Genomic DNA, 27,508 nt, shown 5'->3' on the forward strand with positions numbered 1-27,508 from the left:
TAGACCTAGATTATGTAAAAAAATTGACAACATTTTCACTACATACAATCTCTTTTTATAGCAATTACAAACTGCACTTGGCTACACCCCCACAAAGCCACTTTCCAGCTGTAAGCGCCGGACCGATTCACACACAATGCCCGGCCTGTGTACGTCCGACCTCGCGCGCGGCTGCCGAACTTTACCTGCTAATTTCTTCAGATACAAACAAGCTTTCATCAGTTTGACGCTTGAGATAGGTAGGCCTAGCCAAAAGGGAATTTCCCACCGATATACACACACGTTCATGCAGCCGTTCATTTTTTTGGGCCACGCACTCTTTTAGCATACCCACTCGGAGTAATACAGAAATGAGACCTTAAGTTTGCGGCAGCGCTATAGTTATGTACTCAAGCTACAGTATTTGACAAAAATGTTTGCAGTGGCTTTAAGTTCGCGGTGAAACGGTCGCAGCGAAAAACCCCGAACACAAAACCACCGCAGACTTTTCTGCATTTACAGTACTAGACTAAGTATTATTCTTATAATTTCTTTTATAGGCTCATATTGTAGTACTGTAATTCAATTTCAAGGTAGCAAAATTTCACGGTGAAAGGAAAATGGACATTTTACTGAACTTCACAGTGGCGGCAAGTGATTTACAGAACTGTTGTGTTAAGGAATCACAAATAACAACAACAGGTTTTTTCACTGTGATGATAAGTTCACGGTACAGAGGTGACCCGTGAAGACAGTGAACATAAAGTTACAGTGAAAGAAACAAGAATTACAGTACCACAGGGGCTGTCGTGATGGTAATATGGGTACATGTACAGGGGGGCTGATTCTTATAATTTCTATTATAGGCTTGTATTGTAATACCACATGGGTTGTAGTAGTAGTAGTAGTAGTATCCAGTATTAGATTACAGTCAAACCTGCCTAGAGGACCACCTCTTCCACACGACCACCTGGCCATGGCGACCGCTTTTTCTCGGTCCCAAAAATTTTCCACATAGGCACAAGCATTAAGCGGCCTGCCCAAGGCGACCACCCGTCCGACGCGAACGCAACCGCCATGAATTGGGACCGCACAGAGCACAATCCCTGCCCATGGTGACCGCGTTTTTCCTGAGGGTGTAGTGACATCGGATTTTGCTGTCGGATTTCGCGGAAATGTTTTTAAGACCTTGACAGACAAAAATATATGAATAGCATCGATTCTTCCATGAAGTGTTTTAATAAAACATTCCCACTATAAACATTGTAAATACAAACGGATTGTGAATACTTAAATATCGATGTTGTTGTGCCCATCGTAATCTTATAGTTTACAGCAAGCTCGGTTCGGTTTGAACTCAATTTTCAAAACGATCACGTAGTGCATGGCGTCAAAAAGTCAGATTTTACAAGACTGTGACATATCATTACCACCACATGTTGACATTACAGATGGGCTTGAGCTTTCCTTCCTTGTGAGGAATGGTGTTCCTGAGTCATTCCCAGGTTGTGGTGGTGCCAGGTACAGTGAGTTACTCCAGATGTGCACAATGACTAGCACAGACTTGGGGTCAAGACCTGGGTCCCAGCTATACAGGTTAAACTGAAAGGCAGCCCTGACAGAAGGTTGTAAAACTAGGTGGAACAGAGACAGAAGCTGAACCCCCATGACTATGAAAATTGGATAAACATTCATTCATTCATGCATCCATCCATACATACATACAGAAAGACAGACAGACAGACATTCAATCCATCCATCCATCCATCCATCCATCCAAACTTGCTGGAAAGGTTACAGTCTGTAAATGCAGAAATGTCCACGGTGGTTTTATATTCGCAGTGAACTCTTTACAGCAAACTTAAAACCACTGCGAACACTCCATTTTTTCCCTACCACAAATTAAATCCCCTCGAACATTTCTGCATTTATAGTACCCTCCATTAACATTACGGTCAATGCAATTAAGGCTAAATAAATCCACCACTTTGAAAAATAGTGCAGCACCCCCAGCTGGTATTCACAGTCTAGATATACAGGAGTGCATTATACTGGGAGATGTAGGGTTGGAGATCTGTTTGGACATATCTTTTCAGGGTGGCGGAATTATGTTAGTAGATGTTATATGTGGATCATAACCTTCAGAGACCTTCCAAACATGTTCAGACATTCAAGCAATATCTCTAAGACGTGCACTTACCCAGAAGATAAAGTTGAAGATGAAGAGTAGATACTTGACACACGTGAGACCACACCCCATGTCAGCTCCTGCCCAGCGTTCCTGTCTCACTCAGTAGTAACGTTCTGTGCAAAACAAAAATAAAAGATGTTTCATGACTAATAGAAAAGTTGCTCAAAATACAATCTGCAAGGAAACTAACATACCACACAGGGAAACAAACATGATATGACAGCCACAAACCTGTTGAAAGACATTCATATATAATGTAAATACATTTAAGTTTGCATGGTTTTTATTTCGCAGTATGGAGAAACTGGAGTGTTTGCAGTGGTTTTAATTTCGCGTTTGAAACAATAGTAGTGCTACAGTCATAGGCAGGCAAAAAGTTTCACGAACTGAAGAGTTCACCGCTAAAACTGCTAAAATAAAACCATCGATAACATTTCTGCATTTACAGTATTATATATCACATTTACACATACAGTTTCATGATATACATTACCTACAATACATACTATTAGCGTTGCTGAAGATATCCACTTAAAAACAACAAGTGATAGTTTGAAGTCAGCAATGGAATTCTATCTAATAGTGATAATAACTGGTTTCTGATAATAACCGACGGAAACCAGTTATTATCTAATCATTGGTGTATCACCTGTCTGGTGGGCCCTTACAGTTGTTGTACCCAAACACCCTCAGGCTTTCCGTTTTAATCAACTTAATGACCTTTATCACTTCTTGCTCACAAGGGTCCCCTCTGTCTATACTGGCACATCAGACAGGGGCATTGTTTATACATAATTATAGAGTCTTATACTATTCAATTCTCTGTCTGGGAGCAAGACTTCATGCTTGTGCATGAGACCATATCTGACCTGCTTGTAAGAAATGCAATATTACTTATAGTACAGCCCAGAAAACTTTCTTTACTTACCATAATGTAAGTAATAAAGTACATATTCTGCTAGCCTGTGTTACACAATGTTGTGGTACTCAGTTTTCTGGACATACAAAGTACAGCCGCACGCGTCGTACGACAGGCATTTTTATGGCCCGTATGACTTTACCTTGGAGGTAATGTACGACAAAGTCGTAAGGACCATCAAAATGCTTGTTGTACGACGTGTTGGGCCAATTCACGCCCAGGAAAAAAGGTGCCGGGACAAAATTTTTCGATTGTGAATCGGGTCTTAGTTAGGCTACATGTTCTGCTTGCTTTAAATTTTATCTAACTTGGCAGCATGATGATTTTGATTATTTGAGGGTTAAGAACAAATTGATTACAGGCAACCAATGGTACTTGTTCATAGCCCATAACCAGTAGACTAGAGAAGAAAGGAATCTGAAAAATCAAAGGATCCTTCAGCTTGTTTTCATCTTTTAACAGGTAGGTCAGTGCAAAATCAGGCGTGAAATTGTCCAGCAGCATATTGAAGCTGATATCTAAACCAGCCTGGAAAGGGTCAGAAAAGACTGCCCTACTTTAAAGCATGATTAATTTATCAGGGCACAAGCAATACAGTCATTTGTTTCATGGACAGAATTATTTATTTATTTATTTTTTTATCTATTGGTTCAGCATGTACATGCCAGGGTTGCCCAACTAGCCGGAGGCTATTACTAAAGGGCGAACTCATGTGTGGTCATAGGACTGCTGGTTTTGGACCATCTCACACCGGGGTATATGCCCCTACTCTTTTTCGATGTGGTGGGTTCTTTTACGTGTACGGGGTGTGGCTCTCCCAAAACACAGGACCTCCATTTAACGTCCTATCCGAGGGTTGTTCCTAACTCTAGATGAGCAAGGTCCCCATTTCCACCTGAGTGAAGTGAGGAAAGTCGTGTTAAGTGCTAACTTATTATAGTGTATTTTAGCTACTCCCCAAACATTTTGATACCCCAGCCACACCCCAAGACTTACAAATAAGTCTTGGGGTGTGGCTGGGGTATGAAAATGAGGGAATTTCCCTGTTTATACCATCATAGGTATGATATAGAGCACAAAATAGCACCTGTATGCTAAGGAAAAGACAGGCTAACAATTTTTAAGGATTTCATCTGAGTGAAATATAGAATAAACATATCCTAGTCGGGGCTGCACCGTTGTCGTGAAGACATTTAGTGTGCAAGATGTTACTGTAATTACAACAGGAAGACGAGCAGTCTATCCCTGGTGGTCAGAGACACCAGACATCTGTAACTGATTGATATCAATAAAGCAGGCAGACACCCGTCTGTCTATATCAGTTCCCACCAGGCAAGCACTGAGTCAAGACCTCATTCCTTGCTCTCCTAGCTAGTGCCTTTATCTACTCAACACTGGTGGCATAGCGGTGGTTGCCGTTTTCGAACGGCCGAACCCGCCTCGACGCAAGCCTTGGCCAGCTACCATGCCGCCCGAATCGCCCGGTAGCGATCGAGACCAGCGGCTACTAAAGCAAGCTCCGTACCCTTCCGTGCTGCGATGATATGCCTGCCATCGTGCCACGTCGACAGCCAGCCCCGGCCCGCCACGCTACCCCGCAGTCCGTTTAGCCAGCCTGCCGCCGTATCACACAGACCCAGCTCGCCCGACGTGTCTCCATGCCGCCCTCTAACCAAGCCAGCCTGCCAGCCGACCACGTTTGCCATGTGCCCAGGCGTCCGGACTCCCTGCTCGCCGTCGCTGAGGCCAGAGCACGCCGCCGATGTCCTGATGCCACCCGCCGCCGACCACGTGCGCAAGACACCGTGAGCGCTGTCCTGTCGATCACGCTGCCGTCTTCCTGACCCACCATGCCGACTTGATCGCGACCCAGCCCGACTACCCCTACGACGGAACCCGTCGCTGCCAATCCGTGATAACCAGCGTGACCTTCTACCGGGAAAACTAGCAGAACTCACGGTGAAAAAGTACTTCTCTGCGTATCCTGCCCGACCACTGAACTTTGTGCAACATCTCGAACTTTTGTGGTTTACTTGTAGCTAGGTACCATTATTGCACGATGTCTTGTATTCTTGTATGTTCGTGAGCCTACGGGTGACGGACCCGCCAGGTGGACTATTCGTAAGCCTACGGGAAACGGATCCACCTGGTGGACGCTATATTGTATTGTTTTGTATTGAGACTGCATGATGCCTTCCCTAGATAGAACTGATTTGCCTACGGGACGGTCTATGCTAGATGTGACATGATTGTGAGTTGATATTTGCCGACCACCCTGAAGCTGGGTAATGTCGGATACTGCGTTGACCATGCTGCGGTAACGTAGAATTTGCTCATACTTGACTGCTATGTCAGTAGCGAAGCCGATTTTTGCTTGTTTATTTTTGTTGTTTTATGTTCGTGCTTTGAAGTACCCAGACGCCTCTGTCTCTATCATCACAGCAGCAGTCCGTCTGTGAGGTTTTGTTATCCGGAAGTGTCACACCCGTGTCCGTTTATGGCCCTGCAATGTTTATCTTACCATCTCTGTTTATATTATTGTATTCTGACCTCTCCGTTTTAAACTGTCATACTTAGATCGTACCTTCTGCTGATTACGAGTAATTTTAAAGAAGTCGGGACGACTTCTAAGTGTACGGGGGAGTATTGTCGTGAAGACATTTAGTGTGCAAGATGTTACTGTAATTACAACAGGAAGACGAGCAGTCTATCCCTGGTGGTCAGAGACACCAGACATCTGTTACTGATTGGTTTGTAATAAAGGGGATGGACATCTGTCCATCTATATCAGTTCCCACAGGCAAGCACAGAGTCAAGACCTCATTCCTTGCTCTCCTAGCTAGTGCCTTTATCAACTCAACACCGTCTTTCAGAAGAGATGTAAAATGGGGTGTGTTCGAGGAGATGCCTTACAACAGCCTCATTATACTTGATCAGATGGGTACCTATACTAGCTTAGATAATACAACCTGGTATCAGCTATAAGCCCATGAAATATTGGGCTCTCTTTCTATTGTCAGATTTCCAGGTTTACCATATAGTTCCAAGAAACAGCTAATCAAATTGTAATGTCTACTTCTTCTATTAAACCACAAATTGATTACCAAACAGGGAAGCACATATGGTTCACCATAAAGGCCATGTCACCTGGGAATGCCTATGGTGCTTGGTCATGCAACAAATGTCTAATCTGGAAGAATTTTTTATAGCTTATTAAGTTCTGCAACAAATTGATCATGGTTGGATTTAACCACAAAGAAAAAGGGGGTATTACATAGCTAGGAGGAGTAATATAAAAGATCATGGAAGCTCATCTCAGACATCTGTGTTGGTAGTTATATCATAGTACAGTACAATGCTAAACTTTTTCCAACACAAGGTATACTGTTTTACACAGATCATATTTTCAAAAACTACTGTCGCCTTCTTCAGGACAAAAGATATCGTATAAAAGATGTTGATAAAACCTTCAGTATAGCTTTAATCAATATTATCAATATGGAATATTCTCAACACTTATCATTCACGATATAGTTCCTCACATTTTGAGCCTATCTAGCTATAGGCATCAAATGATTCTTCCTTTGGCAGAAATCATAGCTTTGAACAGTCTTATCTAGTTTAAGCTACTTGGAGGTCATGATATCTTCAATGACTTCCTTAGATAGCTATACAGGAAACATATCTGAAAACACAGGATGGACAAGAAGTCAAAGGGTGGTCACAATCTAGTAGAACAGATACATGTGTACTCACACAGCTCAGGATTTCCACATGGCTGTACAGATTAACTACCCTGTGCGGCTATCAGCTAAACCTATAATGTGATGTGTCTTGGCATGATAAGACTTATGTGTGATCAGAAATGTGGCGTCAAAGCATTCACACTTTCCTGCTCTGAACAGATAACAAGGTCTCTTTCATACATCAAAGAAGGTTATACGTCCAGGTATTAAGATACGGCAAAAGACAGTTAAGTTACTCCAGCAACTGGTTAGAATTTTTGAAACAGTCAGGCATTTCAAACATATCAATTCAGAGTTTTGATTTAAGACCTGGTTCTCCAGTTCTTTCTTTTAGTCACTGACGAAAGACAGCAGATGCTGAAATGATGGTTTCAAAAATTTCATTCAGTTGCTTGAGTAACTATCTTTTGCCGTACCCCTCTCTTTAAGTATCAGAAATGACAGCAAAGGCATAGGGAAACGTGCATGTTCAAATGACATATGAGACACTAAAACAGCTTTCCAAAGTGATTTGTGTCGAATAAACATGTCTCAAAAATAAGAAGGCTAGTACAAGGATGACTGTCCCTACCTCTCAAAAATGGTTCCATCCTATTAGATCTAATACAGGAAGTGGAACTGACACACAGTTTCATTTGGCTGAGTATGGCGGCAGATAATTTGATTACCTCATCAAACAAGGCCACTATTGGGGTCCAATCAGTGTGGGATATATACGTGCCTCAATCACACGTAGTCTTCGAGGGACTTCAGAAATGTCATCAGGCACAATCACAGTCAATTGTATAAGCTGGGTGCTGAGATTAGAAAATCACTGGAGATATACAATTCTCTTGACAAAGAACATAGAGCATTAGTGACAAACTTGTCAAGGCAGGTTGTAGGGATTGTGTGACAACATTTATTACTCAAAGTAATATTATTAGTGCAATCTTTCAGAATGATATTTCATTTCATATCTTTTGTCAGTCTTCAGAGGTTAAATTTTCCCAACATATCTTGGTACTTCTTACTTTTCATTTTCCACAGAGAAAACCCCAGCTTTGCAAACAATGCACTAACTCTTAAGTGTAATCCTGTGAAACCAGTGTAGATTGGTGTTACTGAAAGTCAAACCTCAGTACCTACAGACATGTCTTCTGTAGTCATGGCAGACAGGGCCCAGCTGTTACCAGTATGTGGGACTGTGTTGTTGTACCTGGGCCAACTGAACTAGGACATTTGGAACCTACCAAGATAAACCCTGAGGGGAGAAATAGTTGGCATCTTACAGCCCAATTTGGCCGAATGTACTACCGATATGTATGTAAGATTGATAAATAAATCAATAAATAACTGTTTTCATGTATAGAAATGCTAAAAAATATGGGACTACAAGAAAATTGTACAAACTTAAACTGTGGAAAAGAAAGACAAGTGAAATTTAGACAAACCCTGGCTACCATGTACATGTATACTAAATCTTCCAAGTGAATTGAATGTTTGAGCCATGTCTGCTAAAATCTTAACTTTTAGTTTTATCTACTTAATAAGTAAGCAGGGAATAGGGCAATTTTGATATCCTGCCATTCTAATCAAAGCCACAGCTAAAGTGGGCTCAATAACAAAATACTGGGCCTGTCATGCAAACAATTAGCTGATGACAAATGTGACATATCAGATGCTGCCAACTCCATGTTTTCATTCCAGGACATCAACCTCTGGTTGAGTCAAAACACCTGTGACAAAAACATGACTGGAGAAAAGCCCTGCACTCAGGGTTTTGGTTGATTTACAAATTTGTTTTTTTAAGGTTACGAAAATACTTGTCATCAAGTTCAGAATTTTTGTACGGGTGGGGTGAAATTTATGTCTGTTCAAACAAGCAAATGTACTGTAAATGCATTGAAGTTCGTATGGTTTTTAATATTCGAGCAAGAACTTGAAGAAGAATGGAGTGTTCGCAGTGGTTTTAACCTCGTGGCAGCGCTACAGTCACATACTGCTACAGTATTGGACACATGTTTGCGGAGGCTTTAAGTTCGCGGTGAGACGGTCCCTGCAAAAATCGCGAACATAAAGCCACCGCGAACATTTCTGCATTTACAGTATGTCCCTCCATCCAGGAATGGGTCCTGGAGACAGCCCTGTCCTGCACTGAATCTCCAACACTAACAGGGACACTACAATGATGTAAACCTCTAACAGGGACACTACAATGATGTAAACCTCTAACAGGGACATTACAATGATGTAAACCTCTTACAGGGACAATGATGTTTTGGCATCTCTCCTCTCCAGACATCCAAGAGGAGGCTGATAAGAATCAATACTGACCAATCAGGTTTGATTTACCTCATTCTGATTTTACATGAAGGGTAAGGAGGGGACCTTCTCAAAGGCGCAATGTATGAGGTCACCAAAGTGATTTTTCCCTATCAATACAGTACTAAAACCATTACGCATATGACCAATGATTCCATGTATGTTGTATAGAGAAGTCAAGAGACAATTCAATTAAGGCTGTCTTCAGGACCCGTCCCTCTGTCATGGGATGGAAATATACAATGTTGGAATGGAAAAATATTTCACTATTTCACTAAATATTTCAATATTTATTGATTACATGCGTAAAGAAAAAACTAATCTTTATGACATCGATGAAAAAGTATCTTTATTACCCTAAAATGGTAGATTTAAGAAGGAAAATTAACAACATGGGCTCCCCAGCAATGAGTGGGATGGAAAAAAATGTAAAAGCTGGAGCACTGATTTCAATTTGTATACTTGTAGCTTTCAAAAGAAGCTGACGTAATGAAGTGTTGGATGGAACAAGATTGGACAATTCTTTATCATGATGAATTTCATAATCATACAATTGATGGGAAATTCCCTGGTCCCTTTCCTTTCACACTGTAATAAGAATGTAAATCCCATGAAAGAGACACCACTGCCTGGGCAGATGTTTTTTCTAGCGCTGTCTACTTTGAAGTGTAATGAGGTGAGAAGCATGGGAAGATCGCCTGAAGGGTTTATAGAGAACATCCAATCATGGTGCAAAACTAGAGATAAGCCTGAGGACCTTTTAGATTACAACCTGCTGGACTAATCTGTAGAGTCTGGACATCTGGGATGACTATGAGGATGGAACAGGGCTCTAGCCAGCGCTTGTCATTTGACAGAATTTTCCCAATGACAAGAAAATTTTAAGTTCTTTGTATCACCATATCATGCATGCATAGAACCTTCTTTGATGTATTGCATATACATGTTAACTAACAGAAAATGATTAGCAGTCAGAGATACATGTATTCTTAAGTTAACATTGTTACCATTCCAAAAAAACCTTCTGGAATCACTGCACATTCTTGTTAATCACCTAATTATAATATCCATTCTTTGCTATATTGGTCCCACCCAGGGCTGTCTCCAGGACCCATCTCTCCATCCTGGGTCGCAAATTTACTTGTTGGGATGGGAAAAAAAATCCCCTTCCGCCCAAAAAAATATATTTCCCTAACCTTAAAATGACAGATTGAACAACGAAAACAGACAACATTGGCACCCAAATGACCACCAAGACAAAAAAATTTAAAGCTGGAGATAGCCCTTGTCCCACCACTCACAGATTCCTACCAGCTAATCACATAACTCGTTTATATCTATCATTTATGTCCATATCACCCTCTCCTCCTCCTTACACAGTAGTGCCCCCCTCGTCTAATATTTACCTACAACTCTCCCATATAATCTCCAGACGGGAAGTGGGACAGGTTATGAATGTTGAGTTTATTTCCCCCTGTCCAAATGTAGGTCAGGCTCCAGTCATGAAGTAAGCCAGTGTAAACACAGGACAAACCTTCTAGTAAACAGTCTTTCCTGGAAGGATTCCAGTACAGAAACTTCTGATTAGGGCTGTCTCCAGCTTTGGATTTTCCTATGTCTCACTCATTGTTTGGGAGCCCTTGTTGTTAACTTTTACTGTCATTTTCAAGTTAACAAAAAATACCTGTTTTCATCAATTTCAAGTCATGACCTTCAGATTTTGGGACGGATGAGGGGAATATTTTTTCTGTCCCAACGAGCAAATTCCGGTCCCTGGACAGAGGGATAGGTCCTTGAGACAGCCCTGGTTCTGATCCCGCACAGAAGATTCCTTCATCCCTTATCTTCTTAAGGGACTGACAATCACTGCAATGATTGGTTCAGAATGACTGATCATAATCCTTCTGAGTGGAAGTTCAGTTACCAAAGAGGGTCTGCATGCTCTTTTCCGTAAGACGTGAGTTAACTGAAAGCTGTCTTATTCACACAATCCATAGGAAGGCAACCAAATTTTGCGTAATTGTCTTCATCGATTTTAGCATTATACGTAGGGCGTTCTTTTAAATTCAGCATAAAGCATTGTCCGAATCACATATTTCTTAGTTAGGAATTCTTGTTATTATAAAATCCTTTTTAACGGCTGCATGGTAATACAGTAATGAGTATAATGGACATTAGAGTCAAATAGTCTAGTCTACTGATTACACTCAGACCTTGTGACTAGATCCAGGCTAATACCTCATCGAGATCCCTCTAATTTCTTTAATCTTGGCAATAGACAATCACAGGGTAATTGCCCTATATATCATTACATGTTGAACGTAATGCCCTTCAGCCAGGTTTTCTGAAAATCCCACAATTACAGGGTATTTCCTGATAATGATGATGACAAGAATTTGTATAGTGTAATTCACTTTGTCTTCACGCTAGCAAAATTGCAAGGTGTACGGAAAATGGACATTTTCACTGAACTTTAAGGTGGTGGCAAGTGATTTAGGAAGCGTGAAGGAATCATAAATAATAAAGTTTTTCACATGATGATACATGTAAGTTCACGGCACAGAGGTGACCGTGAAAACAGTGAACATAAAGTTACAGTGAAAAAAACAAGAATTACAGTAACCTTCTTCCTGCATATATTGTAGCCTTTTGGCACAAAATATCTAAAATCTAAGGTTTCTACTGCTAAACTAGCATTTTGACTTTCCATTGTTTTCTCATTAATGAATTAAGAAAGAACTGTAGTTGTACAGAATATTGATAGCTGGGCATGAAAGAATTCTAAATATGATATTTTAGATGCATATACCCGGATGACATCAATCACATCAAATTCCATTGCCCCAAATATCATTTTTTTTCTACTACTGTAAGGACACTATTATTTCCATGTGCATAATGATCAAAGCTACAAACACATATTCGCACATCTTGATATCTACTAATCGGCTGTAGTTATTGAAAAATAACAGACCGGTTTTTGTTGGGTTTTTTTTCCTTCTACAATTTCAACTGTTCATTAGATATAATAATTAACGACTACTGACCACCTCAGCTCTGTGTCATAGCCCATGACACAAATCACAATCACAATTTCCCAGTGACAGTGACGGATAAGTTGATACTGTAGCATGTCCTGATGGTTGATGATGCCGGCATCATATCCATCATCACCTCTACCACAGCACAAACAACTTCAGCAACTCCCAGCTTCCAGTGCCCATTTGGTGTGGAACAACCAAAGCCATTTGTGATTGAAAAGATTGATTCAATGGTGGTTTCCCCATTCAGTGATAGAAACGTTTTAATGTTTGCGTTTGTAAATATACACAAAACACATGTACATTGCTGTAGCTGTGCTACTTCAGTAGCAGGATGTTTAACTGTTAGTATTCAGTTTGGAATGACCAAAGCCATTTGTGATTGAAACTAGAATGGCAACATTTTCGGGAAAATGCAGAATATTCCCCTCCCATTACCTACACCTCAAATATGACATCCTTAGCATTGACTGTAAGGATATGACAAAGTTTCTGCATAAATTATGCAAAGGAGGTCGGCATTAGCATAATTTATGGCCAGGTGTGTTCGGCCTGTCCTAAAGATACCTACATCTCAAATATGACATCCGTAGCTTTTATCGTTAGGGATATGCATAAATTATGCATAATGCACTCATAAGCATAATTTATGGCCAGGTTTTGTGACCTTTCCTAAAGGTACCTGCATCTCATCCATAGCCTTTACAGTAAGGGAAAAACAAGTTTATGCATAAATTATGCAAATGAGGTCCGCATTAGCATAATTTATGAACCGGTGTGTTCACCTCTCCTAAAGGTACCTACATCTGAAATATGCCATCCGTAGTCTTTACGGTAAGGGATATACATACATTATGCAAATGAGGTCCGCATTAGCATAATTTATGTACATGTGTGTTCACCTCTCTTAAAGGTACCTACATCTGAAACATGCCATCCGTAGCCTTTACGGTAAGGGATATACATACATTATGCAAATGAGGTCCTCATTAGCATAATTTATGTCCAGGTGTGTTCACCTTTCCTAAAGATACCTACATCTCAAATATGACATCTGTAGCTTTTACGGAAAGGGAAATACAAGTTTCTGCATAAATTATGCAGATGAGGTCCTAATTAGCATAATTCATGGCCAGGTGTGTTTACCTTTCCTAAATTTATCTACTTCTCAAATATGACATCTGCAGCTTTTACTGTAAACGCAATACAACTTTTTGCATAAATTATGCAAATGAGGTCCTCATTAGCATAATTTATGTCCAGGTGTGTTCACCTTTCCTACAGATACCTACATCTCAAATATGACATCTGTAGCTTGTACGGTAAGGGAAATACAAGTTTCTGCATAAATTATGCAAATGAGGTCCTCATTAGCATAATTCATGGCCAGGTGTGTTTACCTTTCCTAAATTTATCTACATCTCAAATATGACATCTGCAGCTTTTACTGTAAACGCAATACAAGTTTTTGTATAAATTATGCAAATGATGTCCTCATTAGCATAATTTATTGTCAGGTGTATTCACCTTTCCTATAGGTACCTACATCTCAAATATAACATCCGTACATTGTAACATAAGGTACATATAACTTGCTGCAATACCATTAGTAGAGCTACCACCGCACATCTACTTGGTTTTTGGCAGAAGAAAGAAGAAGAAGAAGAAGAAGAAGAAGAAGAACAGGCAAGCAAAAACAGTATATCCCCCTTCCCACTGGAAGGGGAATATAAAGATTAATTCAATGGCATGTTTCCCCATTCAGTGATACACACATTAAGCACACATACAAACCACATGTACATTGTAGCTGTGCTACTTGAGTAGCAAAATGTTTAACTGTTAGCATTTAGATTAGTACAGATTTACATGGAGAAAACATAGCAGAATTGACATGTTGACCAGGCCGTGCCCAAGATTTGGAAGTCAGCACTAACCTTAATTCCTTTCGCGCCTAAAGCCCCAAGTGACACATACTACACTACGCTAATATCGTTCACATAAAAACTGTAATACCATTTACATGCATAGGCTACCCATTCCAAAAATCCCCATGGCGTACTCACAATGGTGTGACCATTCAGGATTCCTCCTCTAACTGGCCCACAAACCAAGGCATGGAATCCGACCTTTCCCATTTGAAGGTCGACCCTCAGGCTAATCCATCTTCCTTGACAGGGGGGTTATAAATAGGTCCACACCAGCTTCACAGAGGGGAGCAGATTACGCTGACCCTCCCCATTATCACAGTGATTTGGAACGGTCCACTACATTTCAGTATGCAGGAAAAGGAATGGAAGAGTACCCTTATTGGGGTTCATTGAGAGAGTAGGAGACTTTCACATGGACATGTACATTGTACATGTTCATACACACAAAAAACACACACACAAAAACACACACACAAAACAAACAAAAACAAACTCACAAAAACATCTGATTCAGTAACACTGCCTGGGTGACCTGCATATTGCTGTGTTGCAATGTCAATAAGATAAAATAAGATTTAAAAAGAAACACACTGATCCAAATAACTATTTTCCATTGCTGTGGTGGGTAGGCGACAGCAAACAAAAAGTTACTGAAAGACCAAACAAAAAGCTACTGAAAACCAAACAAAAAGCTATTGAAAAACCAAACAAAAGCTACTGAAAAACCAATATCATAATCAGTGACTTTCAATCAATGACGTTACATGTGTCTTTATGTCCTTATCAAATTTTCCTTCCCTCATGTGGAACCAACAAATCTGCAGGAAATGAACTGGAAGGGAATTGAATCATGCCTGCCTGATAAAAAAAAATTGGGTCATGTCTGTATTGACTCTTGCCATTGATTTTCAAGGACAAAGGCAAACTAGGGTGGACAAGAAAAAGGAGTCTCTACTGGACTTTGCGTGTTGCTGGAAAAATAGCCAATAACACTGAATAAAATACCAGAAGAGTTAGCTAGCCATAGAATTACAAGTTGCAATCCAGTGTATCCACCAATGCAATCTATGGCTGGCTAACTCTTCTAGATCTGGTATTATTCTTCAAGCTGAGGTTTCGATCGGGGGAATAGTTGTGGCCGGGATTTTGTACACTCTCCTCTCTGTGTGAAAAATCCCGGCCACAACTATTCCCCCGATCGAAACCTCAGCTTGGAGAATATTCTGGTACATCATTCAGTCTATTTGGCCAATTCAACTGTTTTCTTGAACTTTTGAGCTGTATGTTTCAACCTTTTTAATAGTTTTTTTTAATGTACTCTTTGAAATCTTTGTCTGCACAGTATAGGAATTAGTATGTTTTTGTATCCTAATCTGTATGGACTAACTGACAGTAGCATTCAGCCAATTTCAACTACTGTATTTTTCAACCTACCCTGGTATGGCAGGGACTGAAGAAAAACAAGATCTAGAAAACAGGAGGTCACCTCTAGCCATGCCCCAGCATCATACATACAGCCTGTATCATTGTGCTGTAGAGTGTGGTAGCTTATTGGGAGCATCATTATGCCGTAATTAGGTACTCAGTAATGGCGCGTATTCTCATTGACACAGAGGTGTTATTGACATAATAATCACCCAGCACCAGGGTGTTAAAACCCACCCATTATGCCGTTATTAACCCTGTTATTAACCCTGTGATTACAGTACAGGGGGCGGGTAGGCCCAGGAGGGGGCTTATGGGTGGCCTAAAAAGATTAACTAGTAGTGTACTACACTGTACATTCCTGTATACATGTAGGTTGCTGATGGTTTGTTGATGAAAGAATGAATACATCATACTTCCTACACAACTAACGTTGAAGACTTTTGGGAGCAGAATCATAACTGTTTTTGAGTGTTTCAATTTGTTCATACAATGACAATGACTTGATATGACAAAACATTTCTAGCAAACTAGAAAGGTTACATTTTTGAGAAAATGCAAGATAATTCCCTCCCATTATCAAAGGAAGTATACAGGGTATAGGGAGGGAAATATAAAAAAGTAGGAGACTAAACGACCTTCATGTATATCTTCAAAGTACAACTCTCCATACATCAAGGCTGTCTCCAGCTTTAACTTTTTTCCCGTCCAACCCATTGTTTGGGAAACCATGTTGTTGATTTTCGTTGTTAAATCTGTCATATTAAGCTTAGAAAAATACATTCTCATGTCATGAATTTCAGAAACTTTTTTCCGTCCAAAGAAGCTAATTTCTATCCCTGGACGGGTCCTGGAGACAAGCCTGCCATATATTTTCATTCTATACCTCTATTTTGTACCATGTTTAATAGTTGTTGCCATACATTGCACCGTGTACAATTGTCGTGCAATAAAGTTCTTCTATCATATAGTGGGAGATGAAAGAAAGGTAATGTTTCCAAGGAACACTTCTCAGCATCTTTGTCTTGTTCTTACTCATTCCCGCTCTCACAAACAACTAGTCTAGACTGTGCCTCACTTCTGTTAAGGTCACAGTTACTCAACAGTAAATATTTACCCACTAGTCATTAACCACAAAACCCACAGATTAGCACATACAGTCGCCACACTTCCAGCTATTCAGGTGCAAAGGCCGCTCTCTTTAGACTGTTTATTTAGTCAACTTGGATCACAATGGTGGAACAGCTATTATGTTAAAGACCCGAGTACGTGGAAAATTTCTGGACGTACAACAACGTCGTACCACTGCTGCAAATGCATTTAAGTTTGCATGCTTTTTATTTCGCGCTAAGGCAAAAATGGGATGTTCCCATTGGTTTTAAGTTTGCGGTGAAATGGTCGCCGCGAAAACAATGAACATAAAACCACCACGAACATTTCTACATTTACAGTATGGCGTACATCTTTGGCTGTGAATTGGGTCTATGTGCTGTTTTGCATAGCAGAGTTTGAATTAAAGTGCATACGAAAATTTCAAGGAAAACGGTTGCTAAATACTAGCTCGTCCTTCCAACACCCAAGTCCAAGTGGACTAGTCCTTAGGCTTAACAATCTGTGCTGGAGAACAGATATGAGGATTTAGTATTATAATTGGTGCTTTTCAAAGCAGAGGTTTATCTTAACTTTACAATGCATGCAAAAATGTCATTGAAAAAGGTTTTTGAGTACTGAAATCCAAACTCGTTCTTCCAACTCCCAAGTCCAAGTGGACTTGTCCTCAGGCTTTAACAATCCGCATTAGCTGTGCTAGTACCAATGTGTAAATACATAGAATGCGTACAAACATGGAAAAATTTCAGTGAAAAATATTGCTGCGTACTAAAATCCAATTCCAAGCTCGTCCTTCCAACTCCCAAGTCCAAGTGAACTAGTCCTTAGGTTTAACAATCTGCGCTAGCTGCGTTTGTCGTTGTACCAATGTGCTGGCCAAAAGAAATCCAAACAGAAACATTAAACTTTAAGACACAGCAGACTTCTATGTTGACAAAACACCACAACACCTTCTTGCGGCAACCTCTGACCTTCAACTTCAAAGGCATTAAGAGAAATATTTATGGCTTTCAACGCCCAAGACAAATAAGGAAATTGTCATCTTAGCTGTTTTTCAGTCACCTAAGCTTTACAACACTGACATGGGAAGTTGCAGTGGGCCGCCAGGAGGAATGTCTCACCCTTTAGAGGAACGCAAGGGTCAAACAGACATGTAGTAAAGTCTTGGGCAGAGGAACACAAGGGTCAAACAGAAGTGTAGTAAAGTCTTGGGCAGTGGGAGGACCAATCAACACAGGGCAAAGTTTCGTAGTGCGTGAGGGGCAGACGGAAATGGTGTTAACAGAAGTACCATTTTTTCTTATGAAAAAAAAAGTATAATTTCTACTAGATAGTGCTAGGTACGCAAGGGTCAAACAGACCTGTAGTAAAGTCTTGGGCAGTGGGAAGACCCATCAACACAAGGCAAAGTCTTGTAGTGTGTAGGAGAGGGCAGACGGAAATGGTGTTAACAAAAATACCAATTTTTTGCTATCACATTTTGCCAAGTAGTGCTCCATGTATGCGTTACCTTAAAGTTTGTTTCAACAACACAGTATAAACACTTGTGCACTATGTAGTCTAAGCAATTCCTAACTTTCTCAGTTTTCAAACTGATCACAAATAAGACAACTGTTCGTAACCTAAAGTTTTGCAATATTTTTTACGTAATAAGACAAATTGTACTATGTACTTCATACAGATTTACCAAAATCATAGAAAGGTGGTTTACGAAATCGTCTCCATGTATTTCATGCGAGACATGGTATCACAACCTAAAAATCCTTCCCCAAAGCTGTCTAGCTGTACTCAAGCTTATAACTTCACTTGTGGCAACGTGTAACGGAGGGTGCTGCAACTTCGGACGTAAATCTATGAGTTCGACATCGTATTGCACCAGTGTCGGTTGTCTGAAAAGTGTTACGTTTTGACGAATGATAAATTAAAGTGGTGGTGTTTGAGGATTTGCCGTTGTGGAGTTGATTTTTCATCGTCCGTGCACGATTTGCGCCATCGATCTCAGTCGGTAAATCCAGAAACATGTTGTTATGATTAAAACGTTCCATATTGTTCCATTCTGATTAGGGTACCGTAACTTCGGCATAAAAATGTCTTTGTATCTCTTTGATTCGTCGGTACTATTTTAAGTAAACAGAAGGAAGAATTTCGTGTCAACTAACTTCAACTGCCCTCTGGTAAATAATTTTTGACCGTGCGTAAGTCTTCACCGATGCGGGGCGCGCTGTGGCTAAGCGACTAATTACGCCGCTTGTTGCGTTCCAAGCCATGACAACGTTGACGATCCGTTCTTTGGTATGGCAATGAGAGTAGAAACTTCATATCATACAAATGGTCCCATAGCATGAACGCACAAATGCCACAAATGTGCCACAAGTACGACCAAAACTGCCGAGCAAGCATTGTTACACCGCATACTGAAATCGTGACATTTGCACTCGGCACAGCACCGCATGTGACCAGAAAGTACCCGGCAAATCTTTCTTGTTTTTTTCCGGTCAATTCAGTGCAAAGTTATGACATATTCTAAACACGATCATCAATTGTTTTTAGACCTCGCTATTCAAGATTTTCTGGATTTTTTTTAGCAAGCAATGAGAAATCGCCATTTACATCAATGAACTTCGTGTTTATGCATTCAGAGATCTCAGACCCGTGCCGCCCACATCAAAGCAAAGCGGCCTGTCAATTTCAATCAACATGCGGGGTTAGGTTACACGTTTGCAACATCAATGAGTTTGCTTGTGTGGAACCACGTAGTGCAAGCCTGCCACCGGGAACTTATCAAATGCAAGTTTATCCGACGTATACTAGTCAAGCTAGATTGATAAGGTTTGCCGTTTTGGAGCTGACTTGACTTATGTACAGCGGGAGCAGAGATGCCTTGCCGAGGTATCACATTCGAATCGTGGTCAAAGGAATGGCCGTGACGTAAAAGGGGGAGGGCGTTCGAAGCCGCGGTTGATTTCGTTATTTCAGACAAGCTAAATCGCGACATAAACTAACCAAGACCCATGTTTTTTGGGGTGTTTTGTCTTGCTTTATGCCTCATGTGTACAACAAGTAAGTTTGCATGAAGACGGTTGAATATGTTTTATGTAAGAGTTGCCACTACACAATGTCCTTGCATCGAACGTAGCCATTTTTATCGCCACATTTTCCTCGTGGCACAAAAAACAGTTAATTGTACACAAATCCCTGTCTTATTCAGACGACATCTCTTTGCATGAAGTTGGGTTCTTAACGATTTTATTCAGCACCGTGGATGAAAAAAAAGATGTTTCACTTCTGCAGAACGAGACAATTAAAAATCCTGCCGAAGTTGGGAGTATGCCGAAGTTGCAGCACCCTCCGTTATATACAACCATTTTAGGTGCCTGACTTTGGCTTTACTTCTCTCTGGGTAAATCAGTCTCTCACCACATATAGCAATCAGAGATTGGGACAAATCTACCCCCAATTCTCGAGCAGTCCCAGGATATTACTTTTGGTGTGACCTTGACATGCTTTCTGTGCCCTTGGCAACTTCCCAACCTCAACACAGAACTAGGTTGGGGCAAAGTCGAGATCTGGGGTGACACGTTTACACTACAGGGCTGGTGCAAAGTCCATTTCTACATGCCTCCTTCACCCATATCTAAAGTTACTTCTGTATCATTAGTGTTAACATGTTTGCTGACAGACTTAAACTTGTTCTGTGAAGAGAACTCAGCAGCACATGATTCATACTTGGGTGTCCGGTCTTCAACAGCCCTGTTTAACTGGGGAAAATTGGAACTCGAAAGAACTCGAAAAGAAAGGTGCTACATACAATCAAAATGATTTACTGTGATTCACTTTATCTTCACGGTAGCAAAATTTCAAGGTGTTCGGGAAATCGAAATTTTCACTGAACTTTAACATTACTACAGTGGCGCCAAGTGATTTACAGAACAGATACATGTATGTGAAGGAATCATAAAAAAAGTTATTTCACGGTGATGATAAATTCATGGTACAGAGGTGACCGTGAAAACAGTGAACATAAAGGTATCTTAAACCAAACAAACAGTTTGACACATTTTTCACTAATGTAAAAGCTAACTGCCAATGTATCACTCAATGGTATCATATTTTTCCAACACAAAATCTGTTTGTTTGGGGACTTATGAAACACATTGTGCCTTAGAAGGCAGGGAAAATGTTTGGATTAAAGCCAATTTTTGCAAACAAGCCCTTTAAAATTTTACCAAAACAGTACTAACGACAACTGGTAGGGAAATGCTTGCACTTGCCGTGACTCTGTTCAGCCAACCTCCTTGGCATACCCCAGTGTAACTTCTGGAGTAAATAACGCAATGAATTACAATCAATTCACAATAGCACTGGCTGTTACCTTTGTTGGCTACTTCATTTTTAAGTCACTTGGCAACAAATAAGGTGCTGTATTCCTCTTGAGACACATTCAAACAAAACGACATGTACAAAAACACTGGACCAAGTAAGGTTACTTCTGCTAGTGCTAGTCTCAATCCTTCAAGTGCCCTTGTATGCATGATCTACAATGTACTCAGAGTACTGAATGCAAATTAGATTCTTTATTTTGAGTGCACCGGTACCGTGTTGTATTCTTCATATATCTCACAAAGTCTGAGGTAAATCAGGCCCTTGATAAGAACGTGAGTTCCACCATACTGTTGTAATGAAGCCACCAGCCAAACGACCTCCACTACTGCTGGATAATCCACACCATATTGTGGCCTTGCCCCCTCCTGCTGACCTAGAACTTGTTTAGGCTCATTGTCAGCTCGGCCATACATCTTGTTGGCAGGGGAGCCTGCGGGTCCCTGTTGTGCTCATGCCATGCCAATGACCTTCCTCCGCATGCATCTAAGAGTCTTGATAATGGTATTTCTCTGACCCCGTGCTCTACAATTTCCAGTCTTTATGTTGGGCCTTTTGATATGAGGCATTGTAATCTCTTTGCACCAATCTCCTTTGCCCAGAATATGTAGTTGTCTCTTTCTCTGATTTAGACCCGATTCATACTCTCCAAAAATTTTCTGGACGTATGACAAAGTCTTATGACTTTGGCATTTGTATGGCTCATATGATTTCGCCGTACGTTCACCTTTGAAGTACCGCACGACAAAGTCGTAAGGGCCATAAAAAAGCCTGGTCGATTCACACCCAGGAAAAAAGGCGCCGTATGCCGACGCGTTGTCGTACATCCAGAAAATTTTCCAAGTGTGATCAGGTCTTACTTTTTTGCCAGCAGGATCCCCAAGCAATCTGTTTTAGTTGGGCATGAAATTATGCATATCACAGACCTTGTTTGCAATACAAACAAGTGATGATCTGTTCAATTAGGAAAGGGGAAAAGACTATGAATTCATATTTGTTATTACTGTATAGCCTCCAACCCAAAGTTTCTTTGGTTCGCAAAGTGAAACCCTTGGTGAAACAGATCTGGCAAGCTTTCTAAATGGGTGCTTTTGGTTTTTCCATGAAAATCGTATGGACAAAGACAGTCAGTAATTGTTCCCATGCAGCTAACCTTACTGCTACTGCACAGATCTGTTTTCCTGGTTAATCCCAGTAAAAATGACCATTTAGCCATGTGGAATTGTGTTTCCTGGGCATGTTTGGACAGCAAACAGGTTATTTCTATCTTGGGAATTCCCACATTCCCTCTTCTCACCATGTGGCTTCCAGTCTAGATTCCTGCTGCATGACTCCTGCATGGAACTCTTGATGGTTTCACCAGAAAACTTTGGAATTTCGGACAAAATGGAAAACTACTTTCAGTATTACGATATGAACTGACATGGCCTGATAGCCCTGTGGAAAAAAATGACCAAAGGCCACTGTAATTCAAAAACGTCCATAGACATAGTACCTATTGTACATGTATGTATTAATTTTCATCAAAGCAAATGTCATCATGGTAAGGAACTTTTCAGTAGGGATGTCTAAATAAGAAGAGGGCTATCAAAAAGGTTTTGGATTGTTCCACCATGACCCTAGCTTTAAGGAATGGCCCAGTAACTTTCCCTGTTGAATGTGACTTACTGGAATTCTGTGTAAATGTACTTTTGACAGTTGGGCGTAAAACAACAACCACATTCTGCAAGTGTCAACAAAACAGACCAAATACAGTGATATATTGTACATGTTTCTGGAGCAGTCCTTTGACTCACATGATAAAAGACTTTAAATTTGTTCAACTACATTGACAAAAATGCCCCTGCAGTTCCAGAGGAAGCTGCTAGGGGACCCAATCAAGTAGCAATGTTACCAGTTGTGTTTACTTGCTTGGCACGTGAAACTGTTCAAAGTACAAATTGCTTTGTTTTTGCTGCACTTAAAGTTCTTTCCGAAGCTTGAAATTCAGGAAACAAATACAAAGTCAACAGCACTAATGGCAGTTAATCTGATATGTGACACTGAAATAACACAACGCATCACCAACTAGATATAAAGTTCTATTGCCAAGGTCTCGAAATGGTTGTTTTACTAATTTGTATTCTCATGAGAACAGGGAGGTCTCAATAAAACCGAGAGGAGTAAGAAACAAGGTATTTTTGGAAAAAAGATATTTGCTTCAGACTGGGTTTGAAATAGATAAGTTATCAGCATCTCTTGAGCATGGTTAACTTAAAGAAAACGGTGGTAACTTTCACCACTCCGAGCAGAGGCTTTGATTGGGGAAAGGGGGGTATACGTAGTAGCCGGATCGAATCACGCTCATAGCGGCCCACCCAACATCCGGCCACGGCGGGAAGGGGCCATCTACAGCCTCTGACAGTGGAGTTTGCCTTACACAGATGTAATAGTGGTCATGATTTCTTTCACTGGCCTTCCGTTCTGTGGCAGAGGTGAAAGAAACTGTCGCCACTACTACCCCAAAGATCGGAATCCCGACCGGAGCCTCTACTTGGAGAATACTTTAACAGCTTTAGAGGCTGGACATGGATTAATGGTTTGGACACCACCCTGGATAAATTTAATCCTAGAAGTTGAAAAAAGGGATTCATCTGGGGTTTGCTAGGGATTATAGTTCTCCCTGATGGCTGATCCAGGCTACTGAACTAAACCTGACAGAAAACAGCATGCCATCTGAAATATACAATCCACAAGGAAGGAAGGAATTGTGATTTGAAAAATGAGGTTAAATCTACATTAGTCCCTTGCCAGCATTTAAACATAAATATCACTTTTCAAGTTTTTCTCTGACAGTGGCAGTCATTGGAAATCAGTGGCAAATCATTATGTAGTCAGGAAAGTAGGGGGTTCAGGTCAAAAATTGTCTCACAATCCTAGGCCATTATGGCCTGGGGTCCAGCCTTCTTGGCTTTGGTCCGCTCCCAACATCGCTATCCCTATCGCCAACAAGACTCCATTTTTATATCATTATATCTGTAGATAGGGCTGTTTCTGACAATTAGACAGTTTTTCATCTTTACATGATTGATTCTAGGAAATTGAGTATTCTGGTCACCAAGATTGAGACAGTAGAATAATAACTACAAAGACTAACGTTATCCTAAAGTGTGGGAACATTTCTCAGACAAACTACTGAAGGGAACATCCCCAAAACGATAACACACATGGTCTGATGATGATCCCCCAGGTGCGGGGTCGCGACCCTTCGGGGGCGTGGCTGTCTCCAGGACAGTCTGTCCCAACAGCTGGAATCTGGGGAATCCTGCCAGCTTCCAGCTGGGGTCGCTGCACCGAATTCCCCAGCAAATGTGGATACTTCCTGTCAAGCATTCCAACACATGATTCCAATGGCCCTGTGGATCATGGCCTTTGCACTGACAAGCTGATTTAGCACATTGGTGGAATCTGTGACAGTTCACCCATTGATGATGAACTTGGCCATACCTACTGTAAATGCAGAAATGTTCGCGGTGATTTTCTGTTCGCGACGACCGTTTCACCGTAAAACTTAAAACCAGCGTGAACATTTTTTGTCCAATACTGTAACAGTATGTGACTATAGCACTACCGCAAACTTTAAACCAATGCAAACACTCCATATTCCGCCTAGCGCGAAATAAAACCGCATGAACTTAAATGCATTCACAGTATTTCAAACCATTGAATTGATACCAGTCTTGTTGATTCGGCTTGGCTTGTGGGTTCAAGAATCGAAATAACTTTTTTATAAGAGAGGTGGGTAAGGGAAGGGGATAACTACAACAAAGGACATTTATATATATCCAAGGAGGTTTATCTAACCAAGGAGGATAAAACCTTAACGTTACATAATGGTAACTTGCTACAACTCAATATCAGAAGAAGAAAAAATTGACTGTTTCCTATAGCGTTGACTGTCCCAAAGATTGTATATGTTAAAAATTTTTCCAATTCATTGAATTTCGATATAACGTTAAATGTTATTATAAAAGTTACAGCATTTGGACCAGTATGGAGGGGGTCAGATCAGAAGCCCCAGGGAAGATTTCAGCTTGTCAACAAAAACAAACGCTTCCATTCATCAGAAAAGGATGACAACAGAAGTAGGCTTTCTGCAAAGTCTGACCACAAGACACTGCTACTAGAAGCAGAAAGCAGGCGATGTCCAACACGACTGTACGATCTCTGAAACGTTATATGATCAAATCCCAGCTAAGCCAGCCTCGCCTGATGCCTTAGCCTCTACCAGGCTCCACTGGTAGAGGCTCCAATAGTAGAAATTGGCACATGAGGAGTTAGCTGTCGCAAACTGCACTCCCTGGACATCTAACTCATCTGGTGTATATCTGTCTATTTGGCCAATTTCTACTATTTTTCTAGCGCCCTGTCGAGCCTGGTAGAGGCTAAGGCATGCCTCGCTGACACACACGGCAACTTTCCGTACGCCGCCCGCCTGCCAACCCTCAACGCCCCGCCGCACGTTTCAATGAAAATACGACAACAACCGACCTGATTTTTCCGCGTTCACTCCTTTGTCCTTGCAGCTGACATCAACTGGGGGCCGCGGCTGAACAGAACACGCAGAGGCTGGCGAAAATTCTCCAGGTTTTGGGTAGAAATCGCAGATTTAAGACGAGAGGTTGCAGCACAGTTGTAGAGAAGACTGCAGTCTGACCCGTGTGTGGGCTGCTCCCGTCACTTCCGCCGGAAATACGGCAATATGATATCGCCCGTCATGATCCCAATCTGCAAGCAGATGTGTGGGACCTTTAATTTTCGCTCGTCTTGTAGCATAGGCTTTTTTGTGTGTGTGGTTTCCGTCGTATTGTCTCGTCAGATTTGGCGCTAACAGAAGACAATGTTCAGAGGAATAGCAAACAGTAACACTGATATCACTGCGCGTTCTAGTTTTCAACAAATCTGGGTTTGAAACTTTCGTTCTCTGCTCTGCTCTGCTCTGCTCTGCTCTGCTCTGCTCTGCTCTGCTCTGCTCTGCTCTGCTCTGCTCTGCTCTGCTCTGCTCTGCTCTGCTCTGCTCTGCTCTGCTCTGCTCTGCTCTGCTCTGCTCTGCTCTGCTCTGCTCTGCTCTGCTCTGCTCTGCTCTGCTCTACACTATTGCAAGACCAAATTCTCTCTTGAACTGCGCTAGACTGAGGTACGGAATATGCCACACAACTTGACATGCACAAGTAATTGAAATGTAATTAAATGTATGTATTAATTTGTTATTGTCGGGACACCTGATAAATACACAAAAAGTAGGTCAAGGACCTTGCTGTGATATACTGGTAGAGTAAACAAATAAATAAATGAAAATGGACGAAGTCTGAAATCCGATTAATAAATTTTTCTGCTTGAAAAGTAATATTAGGACAATTGGAAAATAGACCGCTTAGTTTGTCCAGTAACAGATCTTGAGCGCTTAAAAAACGTTAACAGCTTCCATGACTGTTTACCAACCGTATAGTTCCGTTTACCGTTGTTTGATGTATCTGGCGAAGTATCAGCATCATCGTTAAAGGCTGATTAGATTGTGCGCCTCTCACATAAGAAATGCTGTTTATCGAGGATAAAGCTATTCAGTTTCAAACTTTCTCATTTGAATTGACTACTGGTTAACATAGATCAAAATCCTCCTAGTCCCATGATCAAGTTCTGCAGAAGCACACCTAGCGGATTACGCCGATGGTGCAGCCTTTGAGAAAGTCGAAGGGGAAAACTCAAGTACAAAGAAATGTCGTTCGAGAAAGACAACGAAGTTCGGGATGATACAAAGTACGGACGTCTTTGCAGTATAAAAGTATCTGCATGCGAAGTAATGCAGTTCGAGTTGATAATGGAAACAGGCACATCGACGTCTCAAAAAGACGCATGTTTGTCGATCATTAAAACTGCGGAGTGTTGTTCTGTGTTTATCTTTAGTGTGCGCACTTATATCTTCCTTCGTGTCTTTCAAATTGCATAACCACATCAATCAATCGATCGATCACTCAATCGACAAATCAATCCAACTTTATTGCACGATGATTGTCGGTCAGTCAATTTGCCACGACTCACTAAGAAAATTCACCAAATAACAAATCTAAAAGAAATATTGCCCTATCCAGTAAACAATATAGCTGTTACATACAATATGTGCTACTCAACATTTAATAGGTATGTAAAACAACGCATCGCATCGTGTTTCCCGGCCCCATGGGACACGCGAACACAATCTTTTTGTTTGTTTATTTGAAAGACCTCCATTAGTGACAGTACTTGCTACATACTTCAATACTCTTCTTGGAGTCGTAATTATAACAAACACATTGAATTCGTCTATAGCCCTTTTACTTGGTAAAAACGCGTGGGTAAACCTATAAACCTGTCCTATTTACACACTAGAGACCGCGAAGTGACTTGGAACTCCCAACTGCGACTGCGGTGTGACAACGAACTGCAGTCTTGCCTCGCTTTGAATC

The 27,508-nt window shown here is 41.0% G+C and overlaps 1 protein-coding gene across 4 annotated transcripts in view; it reads right to left on the bottom strand.

Annotated features, from left to right (window-relative positions):
• The window catches only part of LOC136429882 (CD151 antigen-like), a 40,861-nt gene extending 15,125 nt beyond the window's left edge, over nt 1-25,736 (bottom strand). For 3 of the 4 annotated variants that reach the window (XR_010754823.1, XM_066419975.1, XM_066419973.1), the window contains exons 1-2: nt 25,557-25,736; nt 2,180-2,283 (exon numbers count right to left, since the gene is read on the bottom strand). Coding sequence is in view for 3 of the 4 variants with exons in the window: in XM_066419975.1 (XP_066276072.1) it covers nt 2,180-2,239 (60 nt within the window). In the remaining variant the exon portion in view is untranslated. Of the gene's footprint in view, nt 1-2,179; nt 2,284-14,246; nt 14,362-25,556 lie in introns of those variants that run through there. The other variant, XM_066419974.1, reaches the window with a different exon arrangement.
• Between the last annotated feature and the right edge of the window lie 1,772 nt (nt 25,737-27,508).

This window comes from Branchiostoma lanceolatum, chromosome 3 (assembly GCF_035083965.1).
Source record: "Branchiostoma lanceolatum isolate klBraLanc5 chromosome 3, klBraLanc5.hap2, whole genome shotgun sequence".
Lineage (NCBI taxonomy): Eukaryota > Metazoa > Chordata > Leptocardii > Amphioxiformes > Branchiostomatidae > Branchiostoma > Branchiostoma lanceolatum.